The 27,990-nt window shown below is 56.2% G+C and overlaps 2 protein-coding genes across 2 annotated transcripts; both read left to right on the forward strand.

Moving 5' to 3' along the window:
• The first annotated feature begins 61 nt into the window (after positions 1-61).
• Positions 62-8,836, forward strand: COX6B1 (cytochrome c oxidase subunit 6B1). The gene is given in 6 exon segments (XM_080361559.1): positions 62-143; positions 2,912-2,955; positions 3,904-4,011; positions 6,873-6,920; positions 6,923-6,972; positions 8,515-8,836. Coding segments are annotated over 4 exon segments (258 nt in total). The 5' UTR covers positions 62-143; positions 2,912-2,955; positions 3,904-3,905; the 3' UTR covers positions 8,569-8,836.
• Positions 8,837-9,387: 551 nt separating this feature from the next.
• NFKBID (NFKB inhibitor delta) lies at positions 9,388-27,930 on the forward strand (the record flags this gene model as incomplete). The annotated part of the gene is made up of 12 exons (XM_080361535.1): positions 9,388-9,402; positions 10,337-10,356; positions 11,731-11,819; positions 12,983-13,122; positions 14,331-14,536; positions 17,765-17,870; positions 19,953-20,099; positions 20,583-20,634; positions 22,194-22,330; positions 23,916-24,026; positions 25,418-25,582; positions 27,776-27,930. The coding sequence occupies 12 exons, from the start codon at positions 9,388-9,390 to the stop codon at positions 27,821-27,823; spliced, it is 1,236 nt and encodes a 411-aa protein (XP_080217661.1). The 3' UTR covers positions 27,824-27,930.
• Between the last annotated feature and the right edge of the window lie 60 nt (positions 27,931-27,990).

A 27,990-nucleotide genomic window follows, 5' to 3' on the forward strand; every position in this document is an offset into this window, starting at 1 on the left:
CCCGCCCATTCCCTGGCAACGCTGATTAGCCGCCTATCCCCGTGACGTCACCGCCCCGCCCACGACCGGGCGGAAGTGCCCTCGGGAAGCGGGGGAGACGCTGCCCCGGGTCCTAGAGCCCGCCGGGTGGGGGCAATTTGGGGGTAAAAATGGGGATTTTGGGGCTCCTGGAGGGGTTTTGGGGATAGAAATGGGGGTTTTGGGGCTCCTGGAGGGGTTTTGGGGACAGAAATGGGGATTTTGGGGTTCCTAGGGGGATTTGGGGACAGAAATGGGGATTTTGGGGCTCCTGGGAGGATTTGGGGACAGAAATGGGGATTTTGGGGTTCCTGGGGGGATTTGGGGATAGAAATGGGGATTTTTGGACAGAAATGGGGATTTTGGGGCTCCTGGAGGGGTTTTGGGGACAGAAATGGGGATTTTGGGGCTCCTGGAGGGGTTTTGGGGATAGAAATGGGGATTTTAGGGCTCCTGGGGGGATTTGGGGACAGAAATGGGGATTTTGGGGTTCCTGGGGGGATTTGGGGACAGAAATGGGGATTTTTGGACAGAAATGGGGATTTTGGGGCTCCTGGAGGGGTTTTGGGGATAGAAATGGGGATTTTGGGGTGCCTAGAGGGGTTTTGGGGACAGAAATGGGGATTTTGGGGCTTCTGGAGGGGTTTTGGGGACAGAAATGGGGATTTTGGGGCTCCTGGGGGGATTTGGGGACAGAAATGGGGATTTTTGGACAGAAATGGGGATTTTGGGGTTTCTGGGGGGATTTGGGGATAGAAATGGGGATTTTGGGGTTCCTGGGGGGATTTGGGGACAGAAATGGGGATTTTTGGACAGAAATGGGCATTTTGGGGCCATTTTGAGGTATTTGGGCTCCATTTTGGGGCAATTTTCATTCATTTTGGGGCTATTTTGGTTTATTTTGGTGCCATTTTGGGGCATTTCTTGGCATTTTTAGGCCCTTTTGGGGGGATTTTGGAGCGTTTTGGGGCCATTTCCTGGTTTTCTGGTTCCATTTTGGGGCCATTTCAGGGAATTTTGGGGCTATTTCAGGGCATTTTGGGGCCGTTTCGAGGTATTTGGGCTCCATTTTGGGGCTATTTTGGGCTCTTTTGGAGCATTTTAGGACATTTTGGGGCTATTTTTGTCTATTTTGAGGCATTTTGGGGCCATTTGGGGATATTTGGTGGCATTTCTTGGCATTTTAAGGCTCTTTGGGACCATTTTGGGGCCATTTTTGGGCATTTTGGGGACATTTTGCGGCCGGGTCCTCCCGCCGCCATTTCCCGCCCTGGCCGACGCTCTGCCCTCCCTCCACCATCTCTATGGCACTTCGCGGTCCTCCAAGCGCCGGCCCCGCCCTCCCGCCCGGGCCGCTCCGCACTTCCTATCTCTATGATTCCCCCCCTTTGGTTGCTCGGGGGAGGCGGCGCCACTTCCGGCGTCGCGCTTGCGCTTCCGCTGCGACTCGGTGGTGGTGAAAGTCACTTGGAGGGGAGACGGTGGGGAATGAACTGGGACGAACTGGGATGAACTGGGAGGGAATGGGGGGAATTGGGGGGTCTGGGAACCTTGTGAGGGCGCTGGGAGGGGGAACTGGGGGTTACTGGGAGCTACTGGGACACTAGGAGGTCAATGGGGGGTTACTGGGAGAACTGGGGGTTACTGGGAGGGAACTGGGAGCACTGGGAGGTCAATGGGGGGAACTGGGAGTTACTGGGAGCACTGGGATGGGGTTATTGGGAGAACTGGGGGTTACTGGGAGGGAACTGAGAGGTCAATGGGGGGGAACTGGGGGTTACTGGGAGCACTGGGAAGGGGTTATTGGGAGAACTGGGAGGTTACTGGGAGGTCAATGGGAGGTCAATGGAGGGAACTGGGAGTTACTGGGGGTTACTGGGAGCACTGGGATGGGGCTATTGGGAGAACTGGGGGTTACTGGGAGGGAACTGGGAGCACTGGGAGGTCAATGGGAGGGAACTGGGAGGTCAGTGGGGGGGAACTGGGAGCACTGGGAGGTCAATGGGGGGTTACTGGGAGAGAACTGGGAGCACTGAGAGGTCAATGGGGGGGAACTGGGAGGGAACTGGGAGCACTGGGAAGTCAATGAGGGGGGAACTGGGAGCACTGGGAGAGAACTGGGAGGTCAATGGGGGGTTACTGGGAGCACTGGGAGGTCAATGGGGGGTTACTGGGCGTACTGGGAGAGAACTGGGAGCACTGGGAGGTCAATGGGGGGTTACTGGGAGGGAACTGGGAGCACTGGGGGGTCGATGGGGGGGAACTGGGTGCACTGGGAGGTCAATGGGGGGGAACTGGGAGCACTGGGAGGTCAATGGGGGGGAACTGGGAGCACTGGGAGGTCAATGGGGGGGAACTGGGAGCACTGGGAGGTCAATAGGGGGTTACTGGGAGCACTGGGAGGTCAATGGGAGGGAACTGGGAGCACTGGGAGGTCAATGGGGAGTTACTGGGAGCACTGGGATGGGGCTATTGGGAGAACTGGGGGTTACTGGGAGGGAACTGGAGACACTGGAAGGTCAATGGGGGCTATTGGGAGGGAACTGGGAGCACTGGGAGGTCAATGGGGGGGAACTGGGAGAGAACTGGGAGGTCAATGGGGGGTTACTGGGAGCACTGGGAGGGAACTGGGAGCACTGGGAGGTCAATGGGAGGGAACTGGGAGCACTGGGAGTTACTGAGAGGTTCATTAACCCCATTAACCACCCCCATAATTACCTGATTATCAGAGTAATTCATTAACATTGGGGTCAAATAGTTCATATTGGGGCTCTTAATTAGCCCCATTAATTAGTGCTTGGGGGGCCCCCCCTTGTAATTATTGGGGAGACTCATTAGTGGCGACTAATTAACGAGAATCAATATTAATGAGGTTTTGCTTTTAATTTATTAGGTTAATTATTGCCATTAAGAGTCATTTTTGTCATTGTTATTAAGGTAATTAGTTAGTATTAATATAAAATACTTAATGTGGGGGGTTAATTAATACCAGGGGCTTTTAATTAGTCGGGAGGGGCTTAATTAATTCTGTTAATTAGTTTTTGGGGGTTGTTCTTACTGATTGTTATTGTGGGTCGTTTTTATTGGTTAATTGTATTTATATTAGCAATTAATAATTAATGAGAGGCTATTAATTGGAATTAGAGGCTTTGGATAAGTATTAAGGGCTGTTAATTAGTTTGGGGGCCTTAATTAACTGCATTAATTAGTGTTTGGGGGTTGTTGTTATTATTGGTCATTATTGGTCGTGTTTAGTAGTATTAAAAACCAGTAATTAATGGGAGCCTACTAATTAATATTAGAGGTGTTAAATAGGCATTAAAGGGTATTAATTAGTCTGGAGGGCTTAATTAGTGCCATTAATTGGTGTTTTAGGGTCATTGGGTTATTGTCTTAGTTACTGTAAGTTGTTATTATTGGTCATATTTATTAATATTAGCAATTAGTAATTAATGTGAGGGTATTAATTAACATTAGTGGCTTTAAATAAGCACTAAGGGCTCTTAATTAGTCTTGGGAGGCTTAATTAGCACCATTAATTAGTGTTTCGAGGTTGTCATGTTCTTATTGGTAGTTATGATACGTTGTTATTATTGGTCATATTAATTAATATTAAGGATTAATAGTTAATGTGAGGTTACTAATTAATATTAGAGGGTTTATATAAGTAGTAAACGCTGTTAATTAGTCTTGGGAGAGTTAATTAATATTATTAATTATGTAAGCTTTCCTCTATTTACAGTCTCATCCCCCCTTTCTCATCACTAAGGGGCCATTAATTACCATTCGGCTGCAATTAATTATTATTGGAAGATACTAATGAGTTTGGGGGGAGGGTGGGTGACCCTGTGAGGGTGCTAATGAGTTAATTAGCGTGTTAATTAGCGATGGCGGAGGACGTGAAGGCCAAGCTGGCGCGGTACAAGACGGCACCGTTCGACAGTCGCTTCCCCAACCAGAACCAGACCAGGAACTGCTGGCAGAACTACCTGGGTGAGCCCGGACGCCTGGGTCCCTCGGGGCATTCCTGGGTCCCTTCCCGAACTCCTGGGTCCCTTCCCGAACTCCTGGATCCCTCCCGAACTCCTGAGTCCCTTGGGGCATTCCTGGGTCCCCTCCCGAACTCCTGGGTCCCTTGGGGCACTCCTGGATCCCTCCCGAACTCCTGGGTCCCTTGGGGCACTCCTGGGTCCCTTGGGGCACTCCTGGATCCCTTCCGAACTCCTGGGTCCCTTGGGGCATTCCTGGGTCCCCTCCCAGACACCTGGGACCTTCCTGAACTCCTGGGTCATCCCCTATAGTCCCCTCCCGAACTCCTGGGTCCCCTCCCGAACTCCTGGGTCCCCTCCCGAACTCCTGGGTCCCTCCCCGAACTCCTGGGTCCCTCCTATACTCCTAGGTCCCTTGGGGCATTCCTGGGTCCCTTCCCGAACTCCTGGGTCCCTTTCCGAACTCCTGGGTCCCTTCCCGAACTCCTGAGTCCCTTGGGGCATTCCTGGGTCCCTTCCCGAACTCCTGGATCCCTTTGAACACTCCCATTGACGCCCATTGACGCCCATTGACATCCACTGAAGTCCATTGATGCCTGTTGACGCCCATTGTCCCCATTGATGTCCCATTGACGCCCATTGTCCCCATTGATGTCCCATTGACGCCCGTTGTCCCATTGACGCCCGTTGTCCCATTGACGCCCGTTGTCCCATTGACGTCTGTTGTCCCATTGTCCCCATTGTCCCCCATTGGTGCCCATTGACATCCACTGAAGTCCATTGATGTCTATTGATGTTCATTGTCCCCATTGATGTCCCCTTGACGCCCATTGTCCAATTGACACCCGTTGTCCCATTGACCCCCATTGTCCATTGATGCCCATTGATGTCTATTGTTCCATTGACACCCATTGACGTCTGTTGTCTCCATTGGTGGCCATTGTCCCCATTGGTCCCCATTGATGTCCATTGACGTCTATTGATGTTCATTGTCCCCATTGTCCCTATTGTCGCCCATTAACATCCACTGAAGTCCATTGATGTCCCATTGAGGCCCATTGTCCCCATTGATGTCCCATTGACGCCCGTTGTCCCATTGACGCCCGTTGTCCCATTGACGCCTGTTGTCCCATTGACGTCTGTTGTCCCATTGTCCCCATTGTCCCCCATTGGTGCCCATTGACATCCACTGAAGTCCATTGATGTCTGTTGACGTTCATTGTCCCCATTGATGTCCCCTTGACGCCCATTGTCCCATTGACGCCCATTGTCCAATTGACGCCCATTGTCCCATTGATGCCCATTGACGTCTATTGTTCCATTGACGCTCATTGACGTCTGTTGTCTCCATTGGTGCCCATTGTCCCCATTGATGTCCATTGATGTCTATTGATGTTCATTGTCCCCATTGATGTCCCCATTGATGTCCCCATTGTCCCCATTGTCACCCATTGGTGCCTATTGACATCCATTGAAGTCCATTGATGTCTGTTGACGCTCATTGTCCCCATTGATGTCCCATTGACGCCCATTGTCCCCATTGATGTCCCATTGACGCCCGTTGTCCCATTGATGCCCATTGACATCTATTGTTCCATTGACACCCATTGACATCTATTGTCTCCATTGGTGCCCATTGGTCCCCATTGATGTCCATTGATGTCTCTTGATGTTCATTGTCCACATTGATGTCCCCATTGTCCCCCATTGATGTCCATTGACACCCATTGTCCCCATTGATGTCCCATTGATGCCCATTGTCCCCACTGATGTCCCATTGACGCCCGTTGTCCCCACTGATGTCCCACTGACGCCCGTTGTCCCATTGACGCCCATTGTCCCATTGACGTTTGTTGTCCCATTGTCCCCATTGTCCCCAATTGGTGGCCATTGACATCCACTGAAGTCCATTGATGTCTATTGACGTTCATTGTCCCCATTGATGTCCCATTGACGCCCATTGTCCCATTGACGCCCATTATCCCACTGACACCCGTTGTCCCATTGACGCCCATTGTCCCATTGATGCCCATTGACGTCTATTGTTCCATTGACACCCATTGACGTCTATTGTCTCCATTGGTGCCCATTGTCCCCATTGGTCCCCATTGATGTCCATTGATGTCTATTGATGTTCATTGTCCACATTGATGTCCCCATTGTCCCCATTGTCACCCATTGGTGCCCATTGACATCCACTGAAGTCCATTGATGTCCATTGACACCCATTGTCTCCATTGATGTCCCATTGACGCCCATCGTCCCATTGACGCCCATCATCCCATTGATACCCGTTGTCCCATTGACGCCCATTGTCCCATTGATGCCCATTGACGTCTATTGTTCCATTCACGCCCATTGACGTCTGTTGTCTCCATTGGTGCCCATTGTCCCCATTGGTCCCCATTGATGTCCATTGATGTCTGTTGATGTTCATTGTCCCCATTGATGTCCCATTGACGCCCATTGTCCAATTGACACGCGTTGTCCCATTGACGCCCATTGTCCCATTGATGCCCATTGACGTCTATTGTTCCATTGACACCCATTGACGTCTATTGTCTTCATTGGTGCCCGTTGTCCCCATTGGTCCCCATTGATGTCCATTGATGTCTCTTGATGTTCATTGTCCCCATTGATGTCCCCATTGTCCCCATTGATGTTCCCATTGTCCCCATTGTCCCCCATTGGTGCCCATTGACATCCACTGAAGTCCATTGATGTCCATTGGCACCCATTGTCCCCATTGATGTCCCATTGACGCCCATTGTCCAATTGACGCCCATTGTCCCATTGACCCCATTGTCCCATTGATGTCTATTGTCCCATTGACGCCCGTTGTCCCATTGTCCCCATTGTCCCCAGACTTCCACCGCTGCGAACGCTCATTGGGCGCCCGCGGGGCCGACACCTCCCCTGCCAGTGGTACTTCCGGGTCTACAAGTCGCTGTGTCCGACCTCCTGGGTGAGAAATTGGCCCCCGATGTCCCCAAATGTCACCCCAATGTCCCCCCATGTCACCCACTGAGTGGTCCCTGACCATTGGTGTCCCCTCAGTGTCCCCACAGCCCTGGGGACGTCTCTGGGGTCACCCCCCCACCCAGTGTTCCCCATGGTCCCCACGTCCCCACAATGTCCCCATGTCCCCTTTGTGTCCCCCATGTATCCCCATGTCCCCCACAATGTCCCCGTGTCCCCCCAAGTGTCCCCCATAGTGTCCCCATGTTCCCCATAGTGTCCCCTCCATTAACCCCACAGTGTCCCCCACAATGTCCCCGTGTCCCCGCAAGTGTCCCCCATAGTGTCCCCATTAACCCCACAGTGTCCCCCCCATTAACCCCACAGTGTCCCCCACCATGTCCCCATGTCCCCTACAATGTCCCCGTGCCCCCTCAAGTGTCCCCATAGTGTCCCCCATGTCCCCCATAGTGTCCCTCCCATTGACCCCCCAGTGTTCCTGTGTCCCCCACAATGTCCCCATGTCCCCTTTGTGTCCCCCCCAGTGTCCCCATGTCCCCCTCATTGTCCCCATGTCCCCCATAGTGGCCACACGTCCCCTTTGTGTCCCCCCATGTATCCCCATGTCCCCCACAATGTCCCCCCAAGTGTCCCCATGTCCCCTTTGTGTCCCCCCACAATGTCCCTCCCGTTGTCACTGTGTCCCCCATGACACCCCCATGTCACCCAGAGTGTCCCCGCATTGTCCTCACGTCCCCTTTGTGTCCCCCCATTGTCCCCATGTCCCCCACAATGTCCCCATGTCCCCTTTGTGTCCCCCATGTATCCCCATGTCCCCCACAATGTCCCCGTGTCCCCCCAAGTGTCCCCCATAGTGTCCCCATGTTCCCCATAGTGTCCCCCCATTAACCCCACAGTGTCCCCCACAGTGTCCCTGTGTCCCCCCAAATGTCCCCCATAGTGTCCCCATGTCCCCCATAATGTCCCCTGCATTGACCCCCCATTGTCCCCATGTCCCCCACAATGTCCCTGTGTCCCCCCAAGTGTCCCCCATAGTGTCCCCCTATTAACCCTCTCAGTGTCCTCATGTCCCCACAGTGTCCCTATGTTCCCCATAGTGTCCCCTACGATGTCCCCATGTCCTCTACAATGTCCCTGTGTCCCCATGTCCCCCATAGTGTCCCCCACATTGACCCCCCAGTGTCCCCGTGACCCCCCAGTGTCCCCTCCCATTGTGCTCATGTCCCCCATAGTGGCCCCACGTCCCCTTTGTGTCCCCCATGTATCCCCATGTCCCCCACAGTGTCCCCCCCATTGAACCCCCATTGTCCCCATGTCCCCCCCATTGTCCCCATGTCCCCCATAGTGGCCCCACGTCCCCTTTGTGTCCCCCTATGTATCCCCATGTCCCCCACAATGTCCCCCCAATTGTCCCCCCCCCACACATTGTCCCCATGTCCCCCATAGTGGCCCCACGTCCCCTTTGTGTCCCCCCATGTATCCCCATGTCCCCCACAATGTCCCCCCCATTGTCTCCATGTCCCCACAGGTGACAACGTGGGACGAATACCGCGCCGAGGGGACCTTCCCCGGCAAGATCTGAGCGTCCCCACGGGGGGGTCGGGGACACGCGGTGACACGTGGGGACACGGGGGGGACACACAATGAATGACACGTGGGGACAGCGCCCGGCGGCACCAACAATAAAGAGTTAAACTGGACCTGATGGCACCTGGGCTGACAGTTTGTGGGGGGGGACAGGACGCCTGGGTCCCTCCCCGGACGCCTGGGTCCCTCCCGGATGCCTGGGTCCCCTCCTGAACTCCTGGGTCCTTCCCGGATGCCTGGGTCCCTCCCCGAACTCCTGGGTCCCTCCCGGACGCCTGGGTCCCTCCCGGACGCCTGGGTCCCTCCCCGAACGCCTGGATCCCTCCCCGAACGCCTGGGTCCCTCCCCGAACGCCTGGGTCCCTCCCGAACTCCTGGGTCCCTCCCGGACGCCTGGGTCCCTCCCCGAACTCCTGGGTCCCTCCCGAACTCCTGGGTCCCTCCCGAACTCCTGGGTCCCCACCCTGAACACCTGGGTCCCTCTCCGAACTCCTGGGTCCCTCCCCGGACGCCTGGGTCCTTCCCGAACGCCTGGGTCCCTCCCGGACGCCTGGGTCCCTCCCCGAACTCCTGGGTCCCTCCTCGAACTCCTGGGTCCCCCTCCCGAACTCCTGGGTCCCCCTCGCGAACTCCTGGGTCCCTCCCGAACTCCTGTGTCCCTCCCTGAATTCCTGGGTCCCCTCCCGAACTCCTGGGTCCCCTCCCGAACTCCTGGGTCCTTTGGGGAACTCCTGGGTCCCTCCCCGAACTCCTGGGTCCCCTCTCAGCCGTGACGCCCCCTAGCGGGGATCTCCCCCCACTCTTATGGGGGCGGGATGGGGGGGGGGGGGGTGGGAGGGGAACCCCTTAAAGGGCCAGTGCCCTTTTTCTCTTGAGGGGGGGCGGGGGGTTGAGCGGCACTTCTGCAAACGGCTCCGATGACGTCATGCGGGGGCGAACCCAGGCGTTCGGGAGGGACCCAGGAGTTCGGGAGGGACCCAGGAGTTCAGGGGGGGACCCAAATAGAGGACCCAGGAGTTCAGGAGGGACCCAGGAGTTCGGGGGGGACCCAAATAGAGGACCCAAGAGTTCGGGAGGGACTCAGGAGTTCAGGGGGGACCCAAATAGAGGACCCAGGAGTTCGGGAGGGACCCAGGAGTTCGGGGGGGACCCAAATAGAGGACCCAAGAGTTCGGGAGGGACTCAGGAGTTCAGGGGGGACCCAAATAGAGGACCCAGGAGTTCGGGAGGGACCCAGGAGTTCGGGGGGGACCCAAATAGAGGACCCAGGAGTTCGGGAGGGACTCAGGAGTTCGAGGGGGACCCAAATAGAGGACCCAGGAGTTCGGGAGGGACCCAGGAGTTCGGGAGGGGACCCAGGAGTTCGGAAGGGACCCAGGAGTTCTGGGAAGGACCCAGGCGTTCGGGAGGGACCCAGGAGTTCGGGAAGGACCCAGGAATTCGGGAGGGGACCCAGGAGTTCGGGAGGGGACCCAGGAGTTCGGGAGGGGACCCAGACATCCTGCAGGGGAACCCATGCATCCGAGAGCCCCGCCCCCCCCCACCCCCGCCCCCCAGGGGACCCAGGCGTCCGAGTGTCACCTCTTCACCACCCCCGCACCCCCCCCCCCCCACCCCTTCTCTCACAGGGGACCCAGGCGTCCGGGGGAAGCCCTATAGGCGGCCTATAGGTGGCCCTAAGCCCCGCCCCCTTCAAGCTCCGCCTCCCCCCATATAACGGTCCCCGCTCCCCCCCCCCCGCCCCATTGCCGAGCGGCCCCATAGCGGGATGCGGCCCCAGAGAGGTACGCGGGCCCTTTAAGGGGAAAAGAGGGGACACTGGCCCTTTAAGAGACCAGGGAGGGTGGACGCTGGCCCTTTAAGAGGCGTTTTTTGGGGGGGGGTGTGTTGCTGGCCCTTTAAGAGCGATGCGCGGCGCCTTTAAGAGGAAGCTGGAGAAGGGGGGAGGGCGCCTGGGTCCCTTCCCGAACTCCTGGGTCCTTCCCGAACTCCTGGGTCCTTCCCGAACTCCTGGGTCCCTCCCCGGACTCCTGGGTCCCTCCCGAACGCCTGGGTCCCTTCCCGAACTCCTGGGTCCCCTCCCGAACGCCTGGGTCCCTCCCCGGACTCCTGGGTCCCCCCCTAACTCCTAGATCCCTCCCGGACTCCTGGGTCCCCTCCGGAACTCCTGGGTCCCTCCCGAACTACTGGGTCTTTTGGGGAACTCCTGGGTCTCCCCCGAACGCCTGGGTCCCTCCCCGAACTCCTGGGTCCCTCCCCGAACTCCTGGGTCCCTCTCCGGACTCCTGGGTCCTTCCCAAACTCCTGGGTCCCTTCCCGAACGCCTGGGTCCTTCCCGGACTCCTGGGTCCCTCCCGGACTCCTGGGTCCCTCCCGAACTACTGGGTCCCCCCCGAACGCCTGGATCTATTCCCGAACTCCTGGGTCCCTTCCCGAACGCCTGGGTCCCTCCCCGGACTCCTGGGTCCCCTCCCGAACTCCTGGGTCCCTCTCGGACGCCTGGGTTCCCCGACTCGTGCCCTGGGGGCGGGTGGGGGGGTCCCCGGGGGAGGGGATGGAGTGGGCGGGGCCTCAGCCGGGCCGGGCAATGACGTAGTGGGAATCCCCGTGACGTAGCAGCGGGGGATTCCACGCTCTGCTCCGCTGCTCCGCCCGCCCCCGCTGGGGAACCCAGGCGTCCGGGGGCGGGACCCAGGAGTTCGGGGGGGACCCAGGAGTTCCCCAAAGGACCCAGGAGTTCGCGGGGGGACCCAGGCGTTCGGGAGGGGGACCCAGGAGTTCAGGAGGGACCCAGGAGTTCGGGTGGGGACCCAGGAGTTCGGCGGGGACCCAGGAGTTCGGGAGGGACCCAGGAGTTCGGGAGTGGACGCAGGAGTTCGGGGGGGACTCAGGAGTTCGGGGAAGGACCCAGGAGATCGGGAGGGACCCAGGAATTCGGGGGGGACCCAGGCGTTCGGGAGGGCACCCAGGCGTTCGGGAGGGCACCCAGGCGTTCGAGAGGGGACCCAGGAGTTCGGGAGGGGGACCCAGGAGTTCGGGGGGCACCCAGGAGTTCGGGAAGGACCCAGGAGTTCGGGAGGGGACCCAGGAGTTCTTGAGGGACCCAGGAGTCCGGGAGGGGACCCAGGCATCCGGGTGACCCCACCCCCTCCCCCCAGGCGGCCGCCCCCCCTCGTCCCCCCCCCAGACGGTGAAGCAGATGCTGAAAGTGCTGAGACAGCAACGGAGTCGGGGGGGGAGACCCCCGGTGAGTGCCCCTCCCCCCCCCCCCCTCAGGGGACCCAGGCGTCCGGGGGATTCCCTATTCCACCCCCCCCCCCTTCACCCGGACGCCTGGGTCCATCCCCACCCCCCCACACACCCCCACCCCCCCCAGGGGACCCAGGCGTCCGGGGTATTCCCCATTCCACCTCCCCCCCCTCACCCGGACGCCTGGGTCCATTCCCCACTCCCCGCGCTGATCTCAACCCCACCCCCCCCCAGGGTTTGGGTGCAGCTGCCCCGCCCCCCCCAGCTGGTGAGTGACCTTTGACCCCGGCCCCATTGTCCCCCATTGTCCCCCATTGTCCCCCATTGTCCCCATATCCCCATTGTCCCCTATTGTCCCCATTATCCCCCATATCCCCATTGTCCCCCTGTCCCCATTGTCCCCATTGTCCCCATTATCCCCCATATCCCCATTATCCCCCATTGTCCCCATTGTCCTCCATTGTCCCCATGTCCCCCATTGTCCCCCATTACCCCCATTGTCCCCATTACCCCCATTGTCCCCCATTGTCCCCATATCCCCATCGTCCCCCATTGTCCCCATTACCCCCATTGTCCCCATGTCCCCATTGTCCCCATATCCCCATTGTCCCCATTGTCCCCATATCCCTATTGTCCCCCATTGTCCCCATTATCTCCCATATCCCCATTGTCCCCCATTGTCCCCCGTTGTCCCCCATTGTCCCTATGTCCCCATTATCCCCATTGTCCCCCATGTCCCCATATCCCCATTGTCCCCCATTGTCCCCCATTGTCCCCATATCCCCATTGTCCCCCATTGTCCCCCGTTGTCCCCCATTGTCCCTATGTCCCCATTATCCCCATTGTCCCCCATGTCCCCATATCCCCATTGTCCCCCATTGTCCCCATATCCCCATTGTCCCCCATTGTCCCCCATTGTCCCCATTACCCCCATTGTCCCCATGTCCCCATTACCCCCATTGTCCCCCATTGTCCCCATATCCCCATTGTCCCCCATTGTCCCCCATTGTCCCCATTACCCCCATTGTCCCCATGTCCCCATTACCCCCATTGTCCCCCATTGTCCCCATATCCCCATTGTCCCCCATTGTCCCCCATTGTCCCCATGTCCCCATACCCCCATTGTCCCCATTGTCCCCATTGTCCCCAATGTCCCCCCAGGTGCCCCAGGCCCATCATCTTCTGCCCCATGGCCCGGCCCCCCGCCTCTACCCCCCACCTCTTGTGGGGCGCCCCCTGTGCCCCATCTTGGCCCTGGGGGGGCCTATGGGGGGGGACCCCCCAGTTTGGGGGGCTGCCAGGTGAGTTGGAACATGTGGGGGTCAATGAGGGGCAATGGGGGGCAATGGGATCAATGGGGGTCAATGGGGGGCAATGGGGTTCAATGGGGTTCAATGGAGGTCAATGGGGGGTAGTGGGGTCAATGGGGTTCAATGGGGGGCAATGGAGACCAATGGGGGCAACTGGATGTCAATGGGGGACCAATGGGGGTCAATGGGGACCAATGGGGGTCAATGGGGATCAATGGGGGTCAATGGGGGGTAGTGGGGTCAATGGGGTTCAATGGGGGGCAATGGGGACCAATGGGGGCAACTGGATGTCAATGGGGGACCAATGAGGGTCAATGGGGACCAATGGGGGTCAATGGGGATCAATAGGGGTCAATGGGGCTCAACAGGGGTCAATAAGGGACCTATAGGGATAATAAGGCTCAGTGGGGCTCAACAGGGGTCAATAGGGGACCTATAGGGGCAATGAGGCTCAGTGGGGCTCAACAGGGGTCAATGGGGGACCTATAGGGGCAATAGGGATCAATGGGGCTCAACAGGGGTCAATGGGGTTCAACAGGGGTCAGTGGGGGACCTATAGGGGCAATGGGGGTCAATGGGGTTCAATAGGGGTCAATAGGGGACCAATGGGTTCAACAGGGGTCAATGGGGGACCTATAGGGTCAATGGGGGACCTATAGGGGCAATGGGGCTCAATGGCATTCAATAGGGGTCAATATGGGACCAATGGGGGTCAATAGGGGACCTATAGGGGCAATGGGGCTCAGTGGGGCTCAACGGGGGTCAATGGGGTCAACGGGGATCAATCGGGTTCAATGGGGGTCAATGGGCATCAATGGGGGTCAATGGGGATCAATGGGGCTCAGTGGGGTTCAATGGAGTTCAATGGGGTTCAATGGGGCTCAACGGGGGTCAGTGGGGTCAACGGGGATCAATGGGGGTCAATGGGAAACCAATGGGGTTCAATGGGGTCAACGGGGATCAATGGGGTTCAATGGGGTTCAGTGGGGTTCAATGGGGTTCAATGGGAATCAATGGCGCTCAATGGGGTTCAGTGGGAATCAATGGGGTTCAATGGGGTTCAATGGGGTCAACGGGGATCAATGGGGTTCAATGGGGGGCCAATGGGGTCAATGGGGTCAATGGGGAACCAATGGGGTTCAATGGGGGGCCAATGGGCGCCATGACACTCTTGACCCCTGACCCCAGCGCCCCCACAGGCCCCTTTTGCCCCCCCCGACCCCACTTGGTCGCAGCCAATGGCGGCGCCCGGAGGAGACGAGGGGGGTGCCGTGGCGGGTCTGGCCCTTGACCTTGACCTTGAACTTGACCCTGAACCCGACCCCGGGGAGCTGGAGGCCGCTCGGGCCGCCATCCGCGCCATCGACCCCCATGAGCTGCTGCGGCAGGACGAGGAGGGGGACACGTGAGTTTGGGGGGGGCACATGGGGGTCACGGGGTCCATGGGAGGTCAATGGGGGGCACCGTGTGGGTCATGGTGGTCAATGGGAGTCAATGGAGGTCAATAGGGGTCAATGGGATCCGTGGGAGGGTCAATGGAGACCATAGGGGGATCTGTTGGATCATGGGGGTCAATGGGGTCAATAAGGGTTAATGAGGGGTCAATGATGGGTCAATGGGGTCAATGGGGGTCAACGATGGGTCAATGGGGTCAACGATGGGTCAGTGGGGTCAATGGGAGGTCAATGGGGGTCACTGTGTGGGTCATGGGGGTCAATGGGGCCAATGGAGGTCAATAGGGGTCAATGGGATCCATGGGAGGGTCAATGGAGACCATGGGGGGGTCAATGGAGACCATGGGAGGGTCTATTGGGTCATGGGGGTCAATGGGATCCATGGGAGGTCAATGGGGGTCACTGTGTGGGTCATGGGGGTCAATGGGGCCAATGGGGGTCAATAGGGGTCAATGGGATCCATGGGAGGGTCAATGGAGACCATGGGGGGGTCTATTGGGTCATGGGGGTCAATGGGGGTCAATAGAGGTTAATGGAGACCATGGGGAGTCAATGGAGACCATGGAGGGGTCTATTGGGTCATGGGGTCAATGGGGGTCACCGTGTGGGTCATGAGGGTCAATGGGAGTCAATAGGGGTCAATGGGATCCATGGGAGGGTCAATGGAGACCATGGAGGGGTCTATTGGGTCATGGGGGTCAACGGGATCCATGGGAGGTCAATGGGGGGTCACTGTGTGGGTCATGGGGGTCAATGGGGCCAATGGAGGTCGATAGGGGTCAATGGGATCCATGGGAGGGTCAATGGAGACCATGGGAGGGTCAATGGAGACCATGGGGGGGTCTATTGGGTCATGGGGGTCAACAGGGTCCATGGGAGGTCAATGGGGGGCACAGTGTGGGTCATGGGGGCCAATGGGGGTCAATAGGGGTCAATGGGATCCATGGGAGGGTCAATGGAGACCATGGGGGGTCTATTGGGTCAAAGGGGCTCAACGATGGGTTAACGGGGTCAACGATGGGTCAATGAGGTCAATGATGGGTCAATGGGAGATCAACGATGGGTCAATGGGAGTCAACGATGGGTCAATGGGAGTCAACGATGGGTCAACAGGGTCAATGGGGCTCAACGATGAGTCAGTGGGGTCAATGAGAGTCAATGATGGGTCAATGGGACTCAACGATGGGTCAATGGGGTCAACGATGGGTCAATGGGAGTCAATGATGGGTCAATGGGGTCAACAATGGGTCAATGGAGTCAACGATGGGTCAATGAGGTCAATGGGGGTCAACGATGGGTCAATGGGGTCAACGATGGGTCAATGGGGTCAATGGGGGCTCAACGATGAGTCAATGGTGGTCAACGATGGGTCAATGGTGCTCAACGATGGGTCAATGGGGGTCAACGATGGGTCAATGGGGTCAATGGGGCTCAACCTATGGGTCAATGGGTGTCAACGATGGGTCAATGGGGTCAACGATGGGTCAATGGGAGTCAATGATGGGTCAATGGGGTCAACGATGGGTCAATGGGGTCAATGAGAGTCAACGATGGGTCAATGGGGTCAATGGGGCTCCACGATGGTTCAATGGGTTCAATGGGTGCTCAACAGAGTCAATGGGTGTCAATGATGGGTCAATGGGGGCTTCAATGGGGCAGAGGGGGTTTCTATGGGGTCAATGGGGCCATGGGGGGTTCTGGGGGTCCCAGTCGGGATTGGGGTCCCCCCGTGTGCCCCCGGGAGTCAATGGGGTCAAAGATGGGTCAACAGGGTCAAGGATGAGTCAATGGGGGTCAATGGGGCTCAACGATGGGTCAACAGGGTCAATGGGGAGTCAACGATGGGTCAATGGGCTCAACGATGGGTCAATAGGGTCAACGATGGGTCAATGGGGTCAACGATGGGTCAATGAGAGTCAACGATGGGTCAATGGGGTCAATGGGGCTCAACGATGGGTCAATGGGGTTCAACGATGGGTCAATGGGGCTCAACGATGGGTCAACGATGGGTCAATGGGGAGTCAACGATGGGTCAATGGGGTCAACGATGGGTCAATGGGGTCAACGATAGGCCAATGGAGTCAACGATGGGTCAATGGGGTCAATGATGGGTCAATGGAGTCAATGGGGTCAACGATGGGTCAATGGGGCTCCACGATGGTTCAATGGGTTCAATGGGTGCTCAACAGAGTCAATGGGTGTCAATGATGGGTCAATGGGGGGTTCAATGAGGCAGAGGGGGTTTCTATGGGGTCAATGGGGCCATGGGGGGTTCTGGGGGTCCCGGTCGGGACTTGGGGTCCCCCCGTGTGCCCCGCGGAGTCAATGGGGGTCAACAGGGTCAATGATGGGTCCATATGGTCAATGGGTGTCAATGGGCCTAACGATGGGTCAGCATGGTCAATGATGGGTCAATGGGGCTTCAGTGGGGCAGAGGGGGTTTCTATGGGGTCAATGGGGCCATGGGGGGTCCTGGGCGTCCCGGTCGGGATTGGGGTCCCCCCGTGTGCCCCCAGGAGTCAATGGGGTCAAGGATGGGTCAACAGAGTCAAGGATGAGTCAATGGGGGTCAATGGGGCTCAACGATGGGTCAACAGGGTCAATGGGGAGTCAACGATGGGTCAATGGGCTCAACGATGGGTCAATGGGCTCAACGATGGGTCAATAGGGTCAACGATGGGTCAATGGGATCAACGATGGGTCAACAGGGTCAATGGGGAGTCAACGATGGGTCAATGGGGTCAATGATGGGTCAATGTGGTCAACGATAGGCCAATGGAGTCAACGATGGGTCAATGGGGTCAATGATGGGTCAATGGGGTCAATGATGGGTCAATGGGGTCAATGGGGTCAACGATGGGTCAATAGGGTCAATGGGGCTCAACGATGGGTCAATGGAGTCAACGATGGGACAATGGGGTCAATGGGGGTCAATGGGGTCAACGATGGGTTAATGGGGGTCAATGGGGCTCAACGATGGGTCAATGGAGTCAACGATGGGTCAATGGGGTCAATGGGTGCTCAACAGGGTCAACAATGGGTCAATGAGGTCAATGGGTGTCAATGATGGGTCAATGGGGGGTTCAATGGGGCAGAGAGGGTTTCTATGGGGTCAATGGGGCCATGGGGGGTTCTGGGGGTCCCGGTCGGGATTGGGGACCCCCCGTGTCCCCCCCCAGGATCCTTCACGTCCTGTGCGCGCGGGGGCTGCGCGTTCCCGCCCGGGCGGTCGCCGAGGCCTTCGCCCAATGGGGGCAGCTGGAGCTGCGCGAGCACCGCGGGAAGGTAATTAGCGCTAATTAGCGCGAGCGAGGGGGTAACGAGGGGTCATTAGTTGGGTTAAGAGGTGATTAGTGGGAGTAAGGGGGTAATAAGGGGTGATTAGTGGGAGTAAGGGGGTAATAAGGGGTAATTGTGGGAGGGTATCAAGGGGGTGTTAAGGGGATATTAATGGGGTATTAATGGGGTATTAAGAGGTGTTAAGGGGGGTATTAATGGGCTAATAAGGGGGTAATAAGGGGCATTAAGGGCATATTAATGGGGCAATAAGGGGGTATAAGGGGGGTATTAAGGGCTATTAAGGGCATTAATGGGTTATTAATGGGGTATTAAGGAGTATTAATGGCGCTTTAAGGGGTATTAAGGGGCATTAAGGGGATATAATGGGGGTATTAAGGGGGTGATAATGGGTTATTAATGGGGTATTAAGGGGCATTAAGGGGGTATTAATGAAGCATTAAGGGGTACTAAGGGGTATAATGGGGGTATTAATGGGTTGTTAATGGGCTATTAAGGGGTGCTAAGCGGGTATTAATAGGTTGTTAATGGGCTGTTAAGGGGGTGTTAATAGGGTATTAAGGGGCTATTAAGGGGTTATTAAGGGGCTACTAAGGGGTTGATAAGGGGGTATTAACGGGGTGTTAACGGGGTATTAATGGAGTAATAATGGGCTATTAAGGGGATATTAATGGGGCATTAAGGGGTATTAAGGGGGTATAATGAGTGTATTAATGGGGTGATAATGGACTATTAAGGGGTATTCATGGGGTATTAAGGGTTATTAAGGGGCACTAATAAGTTATTAATGGGGCATTAATGGGTATTAATGGGGTGTTAATGTGCTATCAAGGGGGTATTAAGGGGCTGTTAAGGGGTATTAAGGGGGTATTAATGGGCTATTAAGAGGCATTAAGGGGGTATTAATGAGGTGTTAATGGGCTATTGGGGGATATAATGGGGGTGTTAATGGGCTATTAAGGGGGTACTAAGGGGCTATTAAGGGGTTGTTATGGGGATATTAATGAGGTGTTAAGGGGCTATTAAGGGGGTATAATGGGGGCATTAAGGGGTTATTAAGGGGCTGTTAAGGGGTATTAATGGGCTATTAAGAGTCATTAAGGGGTTATTAATGAAGTGTTAATGGGCTATTAGGGGATATAATGGGGTGTTAGTGAGCTATTAAGGGGATATTAAGGGGTTGTTATGGGGGTATTAATGAGGTGTTAATGGGCTATTGGGGGATATAATGGGGGTGTTAATGGGCTATTAAGGGGGTACTAAGGGGCTATTAAGGGGTTGTTATGGGGGTATTAATGAGGTGTTAAGGGGCTATTAAGGGGGTATAATGGGGGCATTAAGGGGTTATTAAGGGGCTGTTAAGGGGTATTAATGGGCTATTAAGAGTCATTAAGGGGTTATTAATGAAGTGTTAATGGGCTATTAGGGGATATAATGGGGTGTTAATGAGCTATTAAGGGGATATTAAGGGGTTGTTATGGGGGTATTAATGAGGTGTTAAATGGGCTAATAAGGGGGTATAATGGGGGCATTAAGGGGTTATTAAGGGGTTGTTAAGGGAGTATTAATGGGCTATTAAGAGTCATTAAGGAGGTATTAATGGGATGTTAATGGGCTATTAGGGGATATAATGGGATGTTGATGGACTATTAAGGGGGTATTAATGAGGTGTTAATGGGCTATTTGGGGGTATAATGGGGTGTTAATGGGCTATTAAGGGGTTGATAAGGGGCTATTAATGGGGTGTTAATGGGCTATTAAGGGGGAATTAAGGAGTTGTTAAGGGGGTATTAAGGATGTATTAATGGGCTATTAATAGGCATTAAGGGGTATTAATGAGGTGTTAATGGGCTATTTGGGGGTATAATGTTGGTATTATGGGGGTGTTAATGGGCTATTAAGGGGTTGATAAGGGGCTATTAATGGGGTGTTAATGGGCTATTAAGGGGGCATTAATGGGTTCTTAAGGGGTATAAAGGGGGTACTAAGGGGGTATTAAGGGCCGAGGGGGTATAATGAGCACTAATGAGGTTCAGGGCGCTAATTAGGGTTGACCTTTGACCCCCACAGACCCCCCTGTTGGTGGCGGCGGCGGCCGCGGCCCCGGGGGTCGTTCGGGACCTATTGGGTCTGGGGGCCGATCCCAATGGCACCGACCGCGACGGGAGGAGCGTCCTGCACGTGGCGGCACAGCTGGGGCTGCCCCGCGTGCTGCAGGTGGGACCCAGGCGTCCGGGGGGACCCAGGAGTTCGGGGGAGGACCCAGGAGTTCGGGGGGAGATGGGGGTTTGGGGAGAGATGGGAGTTGGAGGGACCCAGGAGTTCGGGAGGGACCCAAGAGTTCTGGAGGGACCCAGGAGTTCGGGGAGAGATGAGGGTTTGGGAGGAGATGGGAGTTGGAGGGACCCAGGAGTTCGGGAGGGACCCAGGAGTTCTGGAGGGACCCAGGAGTTCGGGGGGGACCCAGGAGTTCAGGAGGGACCCAAGAGATCGGGAGGGGACACAAGAGATCGGGAGGGACCCAGGAGTTCAGGAGGGACCCAGGAGTGCCCCAAGGGACACAGGAGTTCAGGAGGGACCCAAGAGTTCGGGAGGGACCCAGGTGTCTGAGAGGGGACCCAGGAGTTCGGGAGGGACCCAGGAGTTTGGGGAGGGACCCAGGCGTTCGGGCCCTCACCCCTCCTCCCTCCCCCCGCCCAGGCCGTGATGTCATCGGGCGTCCCGGTAAACCTGGAATCCCGGAATTTCGAAGGTCAGAAAATTGGGGTCCCCAAATTTGGGGGGGTCCCCTATTGATGTCCAATGGGGGGGTCCCATATTTGAGGGTCCAATGGTGGGGGTCCCATTGGGGGGGGTCCCCAGTTTTGGGGGTGGGTCCCCTATTGATGATCCTTTATTGGGGAGGGTCCCATATTTGGGGGTCCCATTGTGGGGGGTCCCCAAATTTGGGGGAGGTCCCAATTGATGACCCTTTATTGGGGGGGATGTCCCATATTTGGGGGTCCCATGGGGGGGGTCCCCAATTTTGGGGGGTCCCCTATTCATGACCCTTTATTGGAGGGGTGTCCCATATTTGGGGGTCCAATGGGGGGGGGTCCCATTGTGGGGGTCCCATACTTGGGGGTCCAATGGGGTGGGTCCCCATTATGGGGGGTGCCCAATTTTGGGGGGGTCCCCTATTGATGACCCTTTATTGTGGGGGGGGTTCCATATATGGAGGTCCAATGGGGGGGGTCCAATGGGGAGGTCCCATGAGGGGGATCCCATTATGGGGGTGTCCCCAATTTTGGGGGGGGTCCCATATTTGGGGGTCCAATGGAGGAGTCCAATTGGGGGGGGGTCCCTAATTTTGGGGGGTGAGGTCCCCTATTCATGACCCTTTATGAGGGGGTCCCATATTTGTGGGTCCAATGGGGGGGTCCCATTAGGGGGTCACCAATTTGGGGAGGGGACCCCTATTCATGACCCTTTATTGGGGGGGGTCCCATATTTGGAGGTCCAATGGGAGGGTCCCATTAGGGGGTCCCTAATTTGGGGGGGGGTCCCCAATTGATGACCCTTTATGGGGGGGGGTCCCATATTTGGGGGTCCAATGGGGGGGGTCCCATTAAGGGGTCCCCAATTTTGGGGGGGTCCCCTATTCATGACCCTTTATGAGGAGGGGGGTCCCATATTTGGGGGTCCAATGGGGGGGGTTGCATGGGGGGGGTCCCATACTTGGGGGTCCAATGGGGTGGGTCCCCATTATGGGGGGTGCCCAATTTTGGGGGGGTCCCCTATTGATGACCATTTATTGGGGGGGGGTCCCATATTTGGAGGTCCAATGGGGGGGTCCCATGGGGGGAATCCCATTATGGAGGTGTCCCCAATTTTGGGGGGGTCCCATATTTGGGGGTCCAATGGGGAGGGTCCCCAATTTTGGGGGGGGGGTCCCAATTGATGACCCTTTATTGGGGGGGGGGGGATCACATATTTGGGGGTCCCCAATTTTGGGGGGGAGGGTCCCCTATTCATGACCCTTTATTGGGGGGAGTCCCATATTTGGGGGTCCAATGGGGGGGTCCCCAAATTTGGGGGGGGATTCCTATTGATGACCCTTTATTGGGGAGGGTCCCATATTTGGGGGTCCAATGGGGCGGTCCCATTGGGGGGGGTCCCATTTTGAGGGGGGGGGGTCCCGAAATTTGGGGGGGGGGGTGGTGGTCCATTGAGATCAATTGGGGGCCATAGGGATAATAGGGGATCCCTTGGGGGGGGGCGTTTCCCAACCTGACCCCGCCCCCTTTGTGGCTCCTCCCCCCTCTCCCATAGGCCACACCCCCCTGCACTGCGCTGTCCTATCCCATAATGCCTCGGTGCGGGGGGGGGGGATCCCCCCCCCCGCCCCCCACGAGCGACTTCGCTGCGTCCAGATCCTGCTGGACATGGGGGCGGATTGGGGGAGCCAGGTAACCCCGCCCCCTCCCCGGACGCCTGGGTCCCCTCCCGGACTCCTGGGTCCCCTCCCGGACTCCTGGGTCCCTCCTGAACTCCTGGGTCCCCCCCGAACTCTTGGGTCCCCCCGAACTCCTGGGTCCCCCCCGAACTCCTAGGTCCCTTGGGGCACTCCTGGGTCCCTCCTGAACTCCTGGGTTCCTCCCGAACTCCTGGGTCCCTTCCAAACTCCTGGGTCCCTCCCGAACTCCTGGGTCCCCTCCTGAACTCCTGGGTCCCCTCCTGAACTGGGTCCCTCCTGAACTCCTGGGTCCCTCCTGAACTTCTGGGTCCCTCCTGAACTCCTGGGTCCCTTGGGGCACTCCTGGGTCCTTCCCGAACTCCTGGGTCCCTCCGAACTCCTGTGTCCCTTGGGGCACTCCTGGGTCCCTCCCAAACTCCTGGGTCCCTTGGGCACTCTTGGGTCCCTCCCGAACTCCTGGGTCCCTTGGGGCATTCCTGGGTCCCCCCCGAACTCCTGGGTCCCTCACGAACTCCTGGGTCCATCCTGAACTCCTGGGTCCCTTGGGGCATTCCTGGGTCCCCCCCGAACTCCTGGGTCCCCCCCGAACTCCTGGGTCCCTTCCGAACTCCTGGGTCCCTCCCAAACTCCTGGGACCCCCCTTGAACTCCTGGGTCCCTTGGGGCATTCCTGGGTCCCCTCCTGAACTCCTGGGTCCCCTCCCGAACTCCTGGGTCCCTCTCGAACTCCTGGGTCCCTTGGGGCACTCCTGGGTCCCCTCTGGAACTCCTGGGTCCCTTGGGGCACTCCTGGGTCCCTCCTGAACTCCTGGGTCCCCTCCTGAACTCCTGGATCCCCTCCGAACTCCTGGGTCCCTTGGGGCACTCCTGGGTCCTTCCCAAAATCCTGGGTCCCTCCTGAACTCCTGGGTCCCTTGGGGCACTCCTGGGTCCCTCCTGAACTCCTGGGTCCCCTCCTGAACTCCTGGATCCCCTCCGAACTCCTGGGTCCCTTGGGGCACTCCTGGGTCCTTCCCAAACTCCTGGGTCCCTCCTGAACTCCTTGTCCCCCAGACAACTGGGTCTCCCCCGAACTCCTGGGTCCCTTGGGGCACTCCTGAGTCCCTCCTGAACTCCTGGGTCCCTCCCGAACTCCTGGGTCCCTCCTGAACTCCTGGGTCCCTCCTGAACTCCTGAGTCCCTTGGGGCACTCCTGGGTCCCCCCCAAACTCCTGGGTCCCTCCTGAACTCCTGGGTCACGCCCGAACTCCTGGGTCCCTCCTGAACTCCTGAGTCCGTTGGGGCACTCCTGGGTCCCCTGAATTCCTTTTCCCCCAGACATCTGGGTCCCTCCCGAACTCCTGGGTCCCCTCCCGAACTCCTGGGTCCCTCCTGATCTCTTGGGTCCCTCCCGAACTCCTGGGTCCCCTCCCAAACTCCTGGGTCCCTCCTGAACTCCTGGGTCCCTTGGGGCACTCCTGGGTCCCTCCCGAACTCCTGGGTCCCTCTCAAACTCCTGGGTCCCCTGAACTCCTTGTCCCCCGAACGCCTGGGTCCCTCCCGAACTCCTGGGTCCCTCCCGGACGCCTGGGTCCGCAGGACGTGCGCAGCGGTTGGTCGGTGCTGCACTTGGCCGTGGGGGAGGGGAACTTGACCTTGACCCGGCTGCTCCTGCGCCGGCCCGGGGCCCAGCGGCTCGTCAACGTCACGGTAACTGTGGGCTCTATGGGGCTCTATGGGGCTCTATGGGGCTCTATGGGGCTCTATAGGGCTCTATTGGGTCTCTATGGTCTCTATGGGTGTCTATGGGGACTCAATGAGTCTCTATGGGGTGTCTGTGGGTGTCTATAGATCTCTATGGGGGACTCTATGGGGGGCTCTATGGGTCTCTATGGGTCTCTATTGGGCTTCATGGGGTGTCTATGGGGCGTCTATGGGGTGTCTATGGGTGTCTATGGAGTCTCTATGGGTCTCTATGGTCTCTATGGGTCTCTATGGGTCCCTATGGGTGTGTATGAGTCTCTATGGGTGTCTATGGGTGTCTATGGGTCTCTATGGGGAGATCTATGGGTCTCTATGGAGTGTCTATGGGTGTCTATGGGGCTCTATGGGGCTCTATGGGTCTCCATGGGGTGTCTATGGGTGTCTGTGAGGGGATCTATGGGTGTCTATGGGTCTCTATGGGGAATCTATGGGTGTCTATGGGGCTCTATGGGTCTCTATTGTCTCTATAGAGCTCTATTAGGTCTCTATGGTCTCTACGAGTGTCTATGGGTCTCTATGGGGCTCTATGGGCTCCATGTGGTGTCTATGGGTGTCTATGGGTCTCTATGGGGAGATCTATGGGTGTCTGTGAGGGGATCTATGGGGTCTCTATGGGTGTCTATGGGTCTCTATGGGTTGATCTATGGGGCTCCATGGGGTGTCTATGGGGTGTCTATGGGGTGTCTCTGGGTCTCCATGGGGTGTCTATGGGGCTCTATGGGGGGATCTATGGGTGTCTATGGGGCTCTATGGGGGGGTCTATGGGTGTCTATGGGGTGTCTATGGGTCTCTATGGGGTGTCTATGGGTGTCTATGGGGTGTCTATGGGTGTCTATGGGTCTCTATGGGGGGATCTATGAGTGTCTATGGGGTGTCTATGGGTGTCTATGAGTGTCTATGGGTCTCCATGGGGTGTCTATGGGTCTCTATGGGGGGATCTATGGGTCTCTATGGGGTGTCTATGGGTGTCTATGGGTGTCTATGGGTCTCTATGGGTTGATCTATGGGGCTCCATGGGGTGTCTATGGGGTGTCTCTGGGTCTCCATGAGGTGTCTATGGGGCTCTATGGGGGGATCTATGGGGCTCTATGGGTGTCTATGGGGCTCTATGGGGCGTCTATGGCGTGTCTATGGGTCTCTATGGGGTCTCTATGGGTCTCTATGGGGTCTCTATGGGGTATCCATGGGTGTCTATGGGGTGTCTATGGGTCTCTATGGGTCCCTATTGGTCTCTATGGGTCACTATGGGGTGTCTATGGGTGTCTATGGGGTATCCATGGGGTATCTATGGGTCTGTATGTGTCTCTATGGGTCGCTATGGGGTATCTATGGGGCAGGCCCACGGGAACACCCCCCTGCACGTGGCGGCCGCGCTCCGTGGGTCGCCCCACCAGGACGGGCTGATCCGGCTGCTCTTGGCGTGTGGGGCCGACCCACAAGTGCGGAACCTGGAGCACGAGCTGCCCCACGCGCTGCTGCCCCACGGGCCCCACGGCGAGCAGGTGTGAAACGGGCCAGAATTGACACAAAATGGGCCAAAAATGACCCAAAATTGACCAAAATCGACCCAAAATGGGCAAAAATTGACCTAACATGGGCCAAAATTGACCCAAAATGGCCAAAATCGACCCAAAATGGGCCAAGATCGATCCAAAATGGCCAAAAATTGACCTAAAATGGGCCAAAATTGACCCAAAATGGAGCAAGATCGACCCAAAATCAACCCAAAATGGCGAAAAATGGACCTAAAATGGGCCAAAATTGACCCAAAATTGATCCAAAATCGACCTAAAATGACCTGAAATGGGCCAAAATTGACCCAAAATGGCCAAAAATTGACCCGAAATGACCAAAATTTGACCCAAAATGGCCAAAAATTGACCCAAAATCGACCCGAAATCGACACAAAATGGGCCAAGATTGACCCGAAATTGGCCAAAATCGACCCAAAATGGGCCAAGATCGACCCAAAATGGCCAAAAATTGACCTAAAATGGGTCAAAATTGACTCGAAATCGTTCAAGATTGACCCAAAATGGCCAAAAATTGACCCGAAATGGCCAAAATCACCCAAAATGGGCCAAAAATTGACCTAAAATGGCCAAAAATTGACCCAAAATGGAGCAAGATCGACCCAAAATTGACCCAAAATGGCGAAAAATTGACTTAAAATGGGCCAAAATTGACCCCAAATTGACCCAAAATCGACCTAAAATGACCTGAAATGGGCCAAAATTGACCCAAAATGGCCAAAAATTGACCCAAAATCGACCCAAAATGGCCAAAAATCGACCCAAAATCGATCCAAAATGGCCAAAAATTGACCCAAAATGGGCCAAAATCGACCCAAAATGGCCAAAAATTGACCCAAAATGGGCCAAAATCGACCCAAAATGGGCCAAAAAATTGACCCGAAATGGGCCAAGATCGACCCAAAATGGCCAAAAATTGACCTAAAATGGGTCAAAATTGACCCAAAATGGAGCAAGATCGACCCAAAATTGACCCAAAATGGCGAAAAATGGACCTAAAATGGGCCAAAATTGACCCAAAATTGATCCAAAATAGACCCCAAATGGGCCAAAATCAACGCGAAATGGCCAAAAATTGACCCAAAATGGACCAAAATGGACCCAAAATGGCCAAAAATTGACCCAAATTTGACTCAAAATCGACCCAAAATGGCCAAAAATTGACCCAAAATGGGACAAAATCGACCCAAAATGGGCCAAAAAGTGACCCGAAATTGACCCAAAATCAACCCCAAATCGACCTAAAATGGGCCAAAATTGACCCAAAATGGGCCAAAATGACCCGAAATGGCCAAAAATTGACCTAAAATTGACCCAAAATGGGCCAAAATCGACCCAAAATTGATCCAAAATTGACCCAAAATGGCCAAAACTTGACCCAAAATGGCCAAAAATGGGGCAAAATCGACCTGAAATGGGCAAAAATTGACCCGAAATCGACCCAAAAATGACCCAAATTGGTCAAAAATTGGCCCAAAAATGATCCAAAATGGCCCAAGATTGACCCAAAATTGACCGAAAATCGACCCAAAATGGGCCAAAATTGAACCAAAATCGACCCAAAATTGACCAAAATTGACCCAAAATCGCCAAAAATTGAGCTAAAATCGACACAAAATGGGCCAGAATTGACCAAAAATCGACTCAAAATAGGCCCAAAATGGGGCAAAAAGGGACAGAATTGACCCAAAAAGGTCCAAAATTGACCTAAAATGGCCCAAAATTAGCCCTAAAATGATCCAAAATCGACCCAAAATGACCCAAAATCGACCCAAAATGACCCAAAATTGTCCCAAAATGGCCCAAAATTGACCCCAAAATCACCCAAAATGGATCAAAATGGACCCAAAATGGCCAAAAATTGAGCTAAAATGGACCAAAATTGATCCAAAATGGCCCAAAATTGACCCAAAATCTACATGAAATGCCCCAAAATTGACCCAAAATGGTCAAAAATGGTCCAAAATTGACCCAAAATTGCCCAAAATTGACGCAAATGGCCCAAAATTGACCCAAAATGGCCAAAAATTGACCCAGAATTGACCCAAAATGGCCCCAAATGACCCTAAATGGCCCAAAATTGACCCAAAATGGCCCAAATTCGCCCCATTTTGGGGTGAAATTGGGGGATTTTGGGTCCTGACGCCCCCTCCCCTCCCCCAGCTCCGCCTCCTCCTGAGGAGCCGCCCAAGGACACGCCCCCGGAAGTGACGTCAGAGGGCGGGGCCATCCGGCGATGACATCATGTGATGGCGACACCCCCAATAATGGGGGGGGGGAGGGATCCGGACGCCTGGGTCCCTTATTCCTGGAGGGGACCCAGGCGTCCGGTGACCCCCCCAATAAGGGACCCAGGCGTCCGGTGACCCCCCCCAAAA

This window comes from Nesoenas mayeri, assembly GCF_963082525.1.
Source record: "Nesoenas mayeri genome assembly, chromosome: 33".
Classification (NCBI taxonomy): domain Eukaryota; kingdom Metazoa; phylum Chordata; class Aves; order Columbiformes; family Columbidae; genus Nesoenas; species Nesoenas mayeri.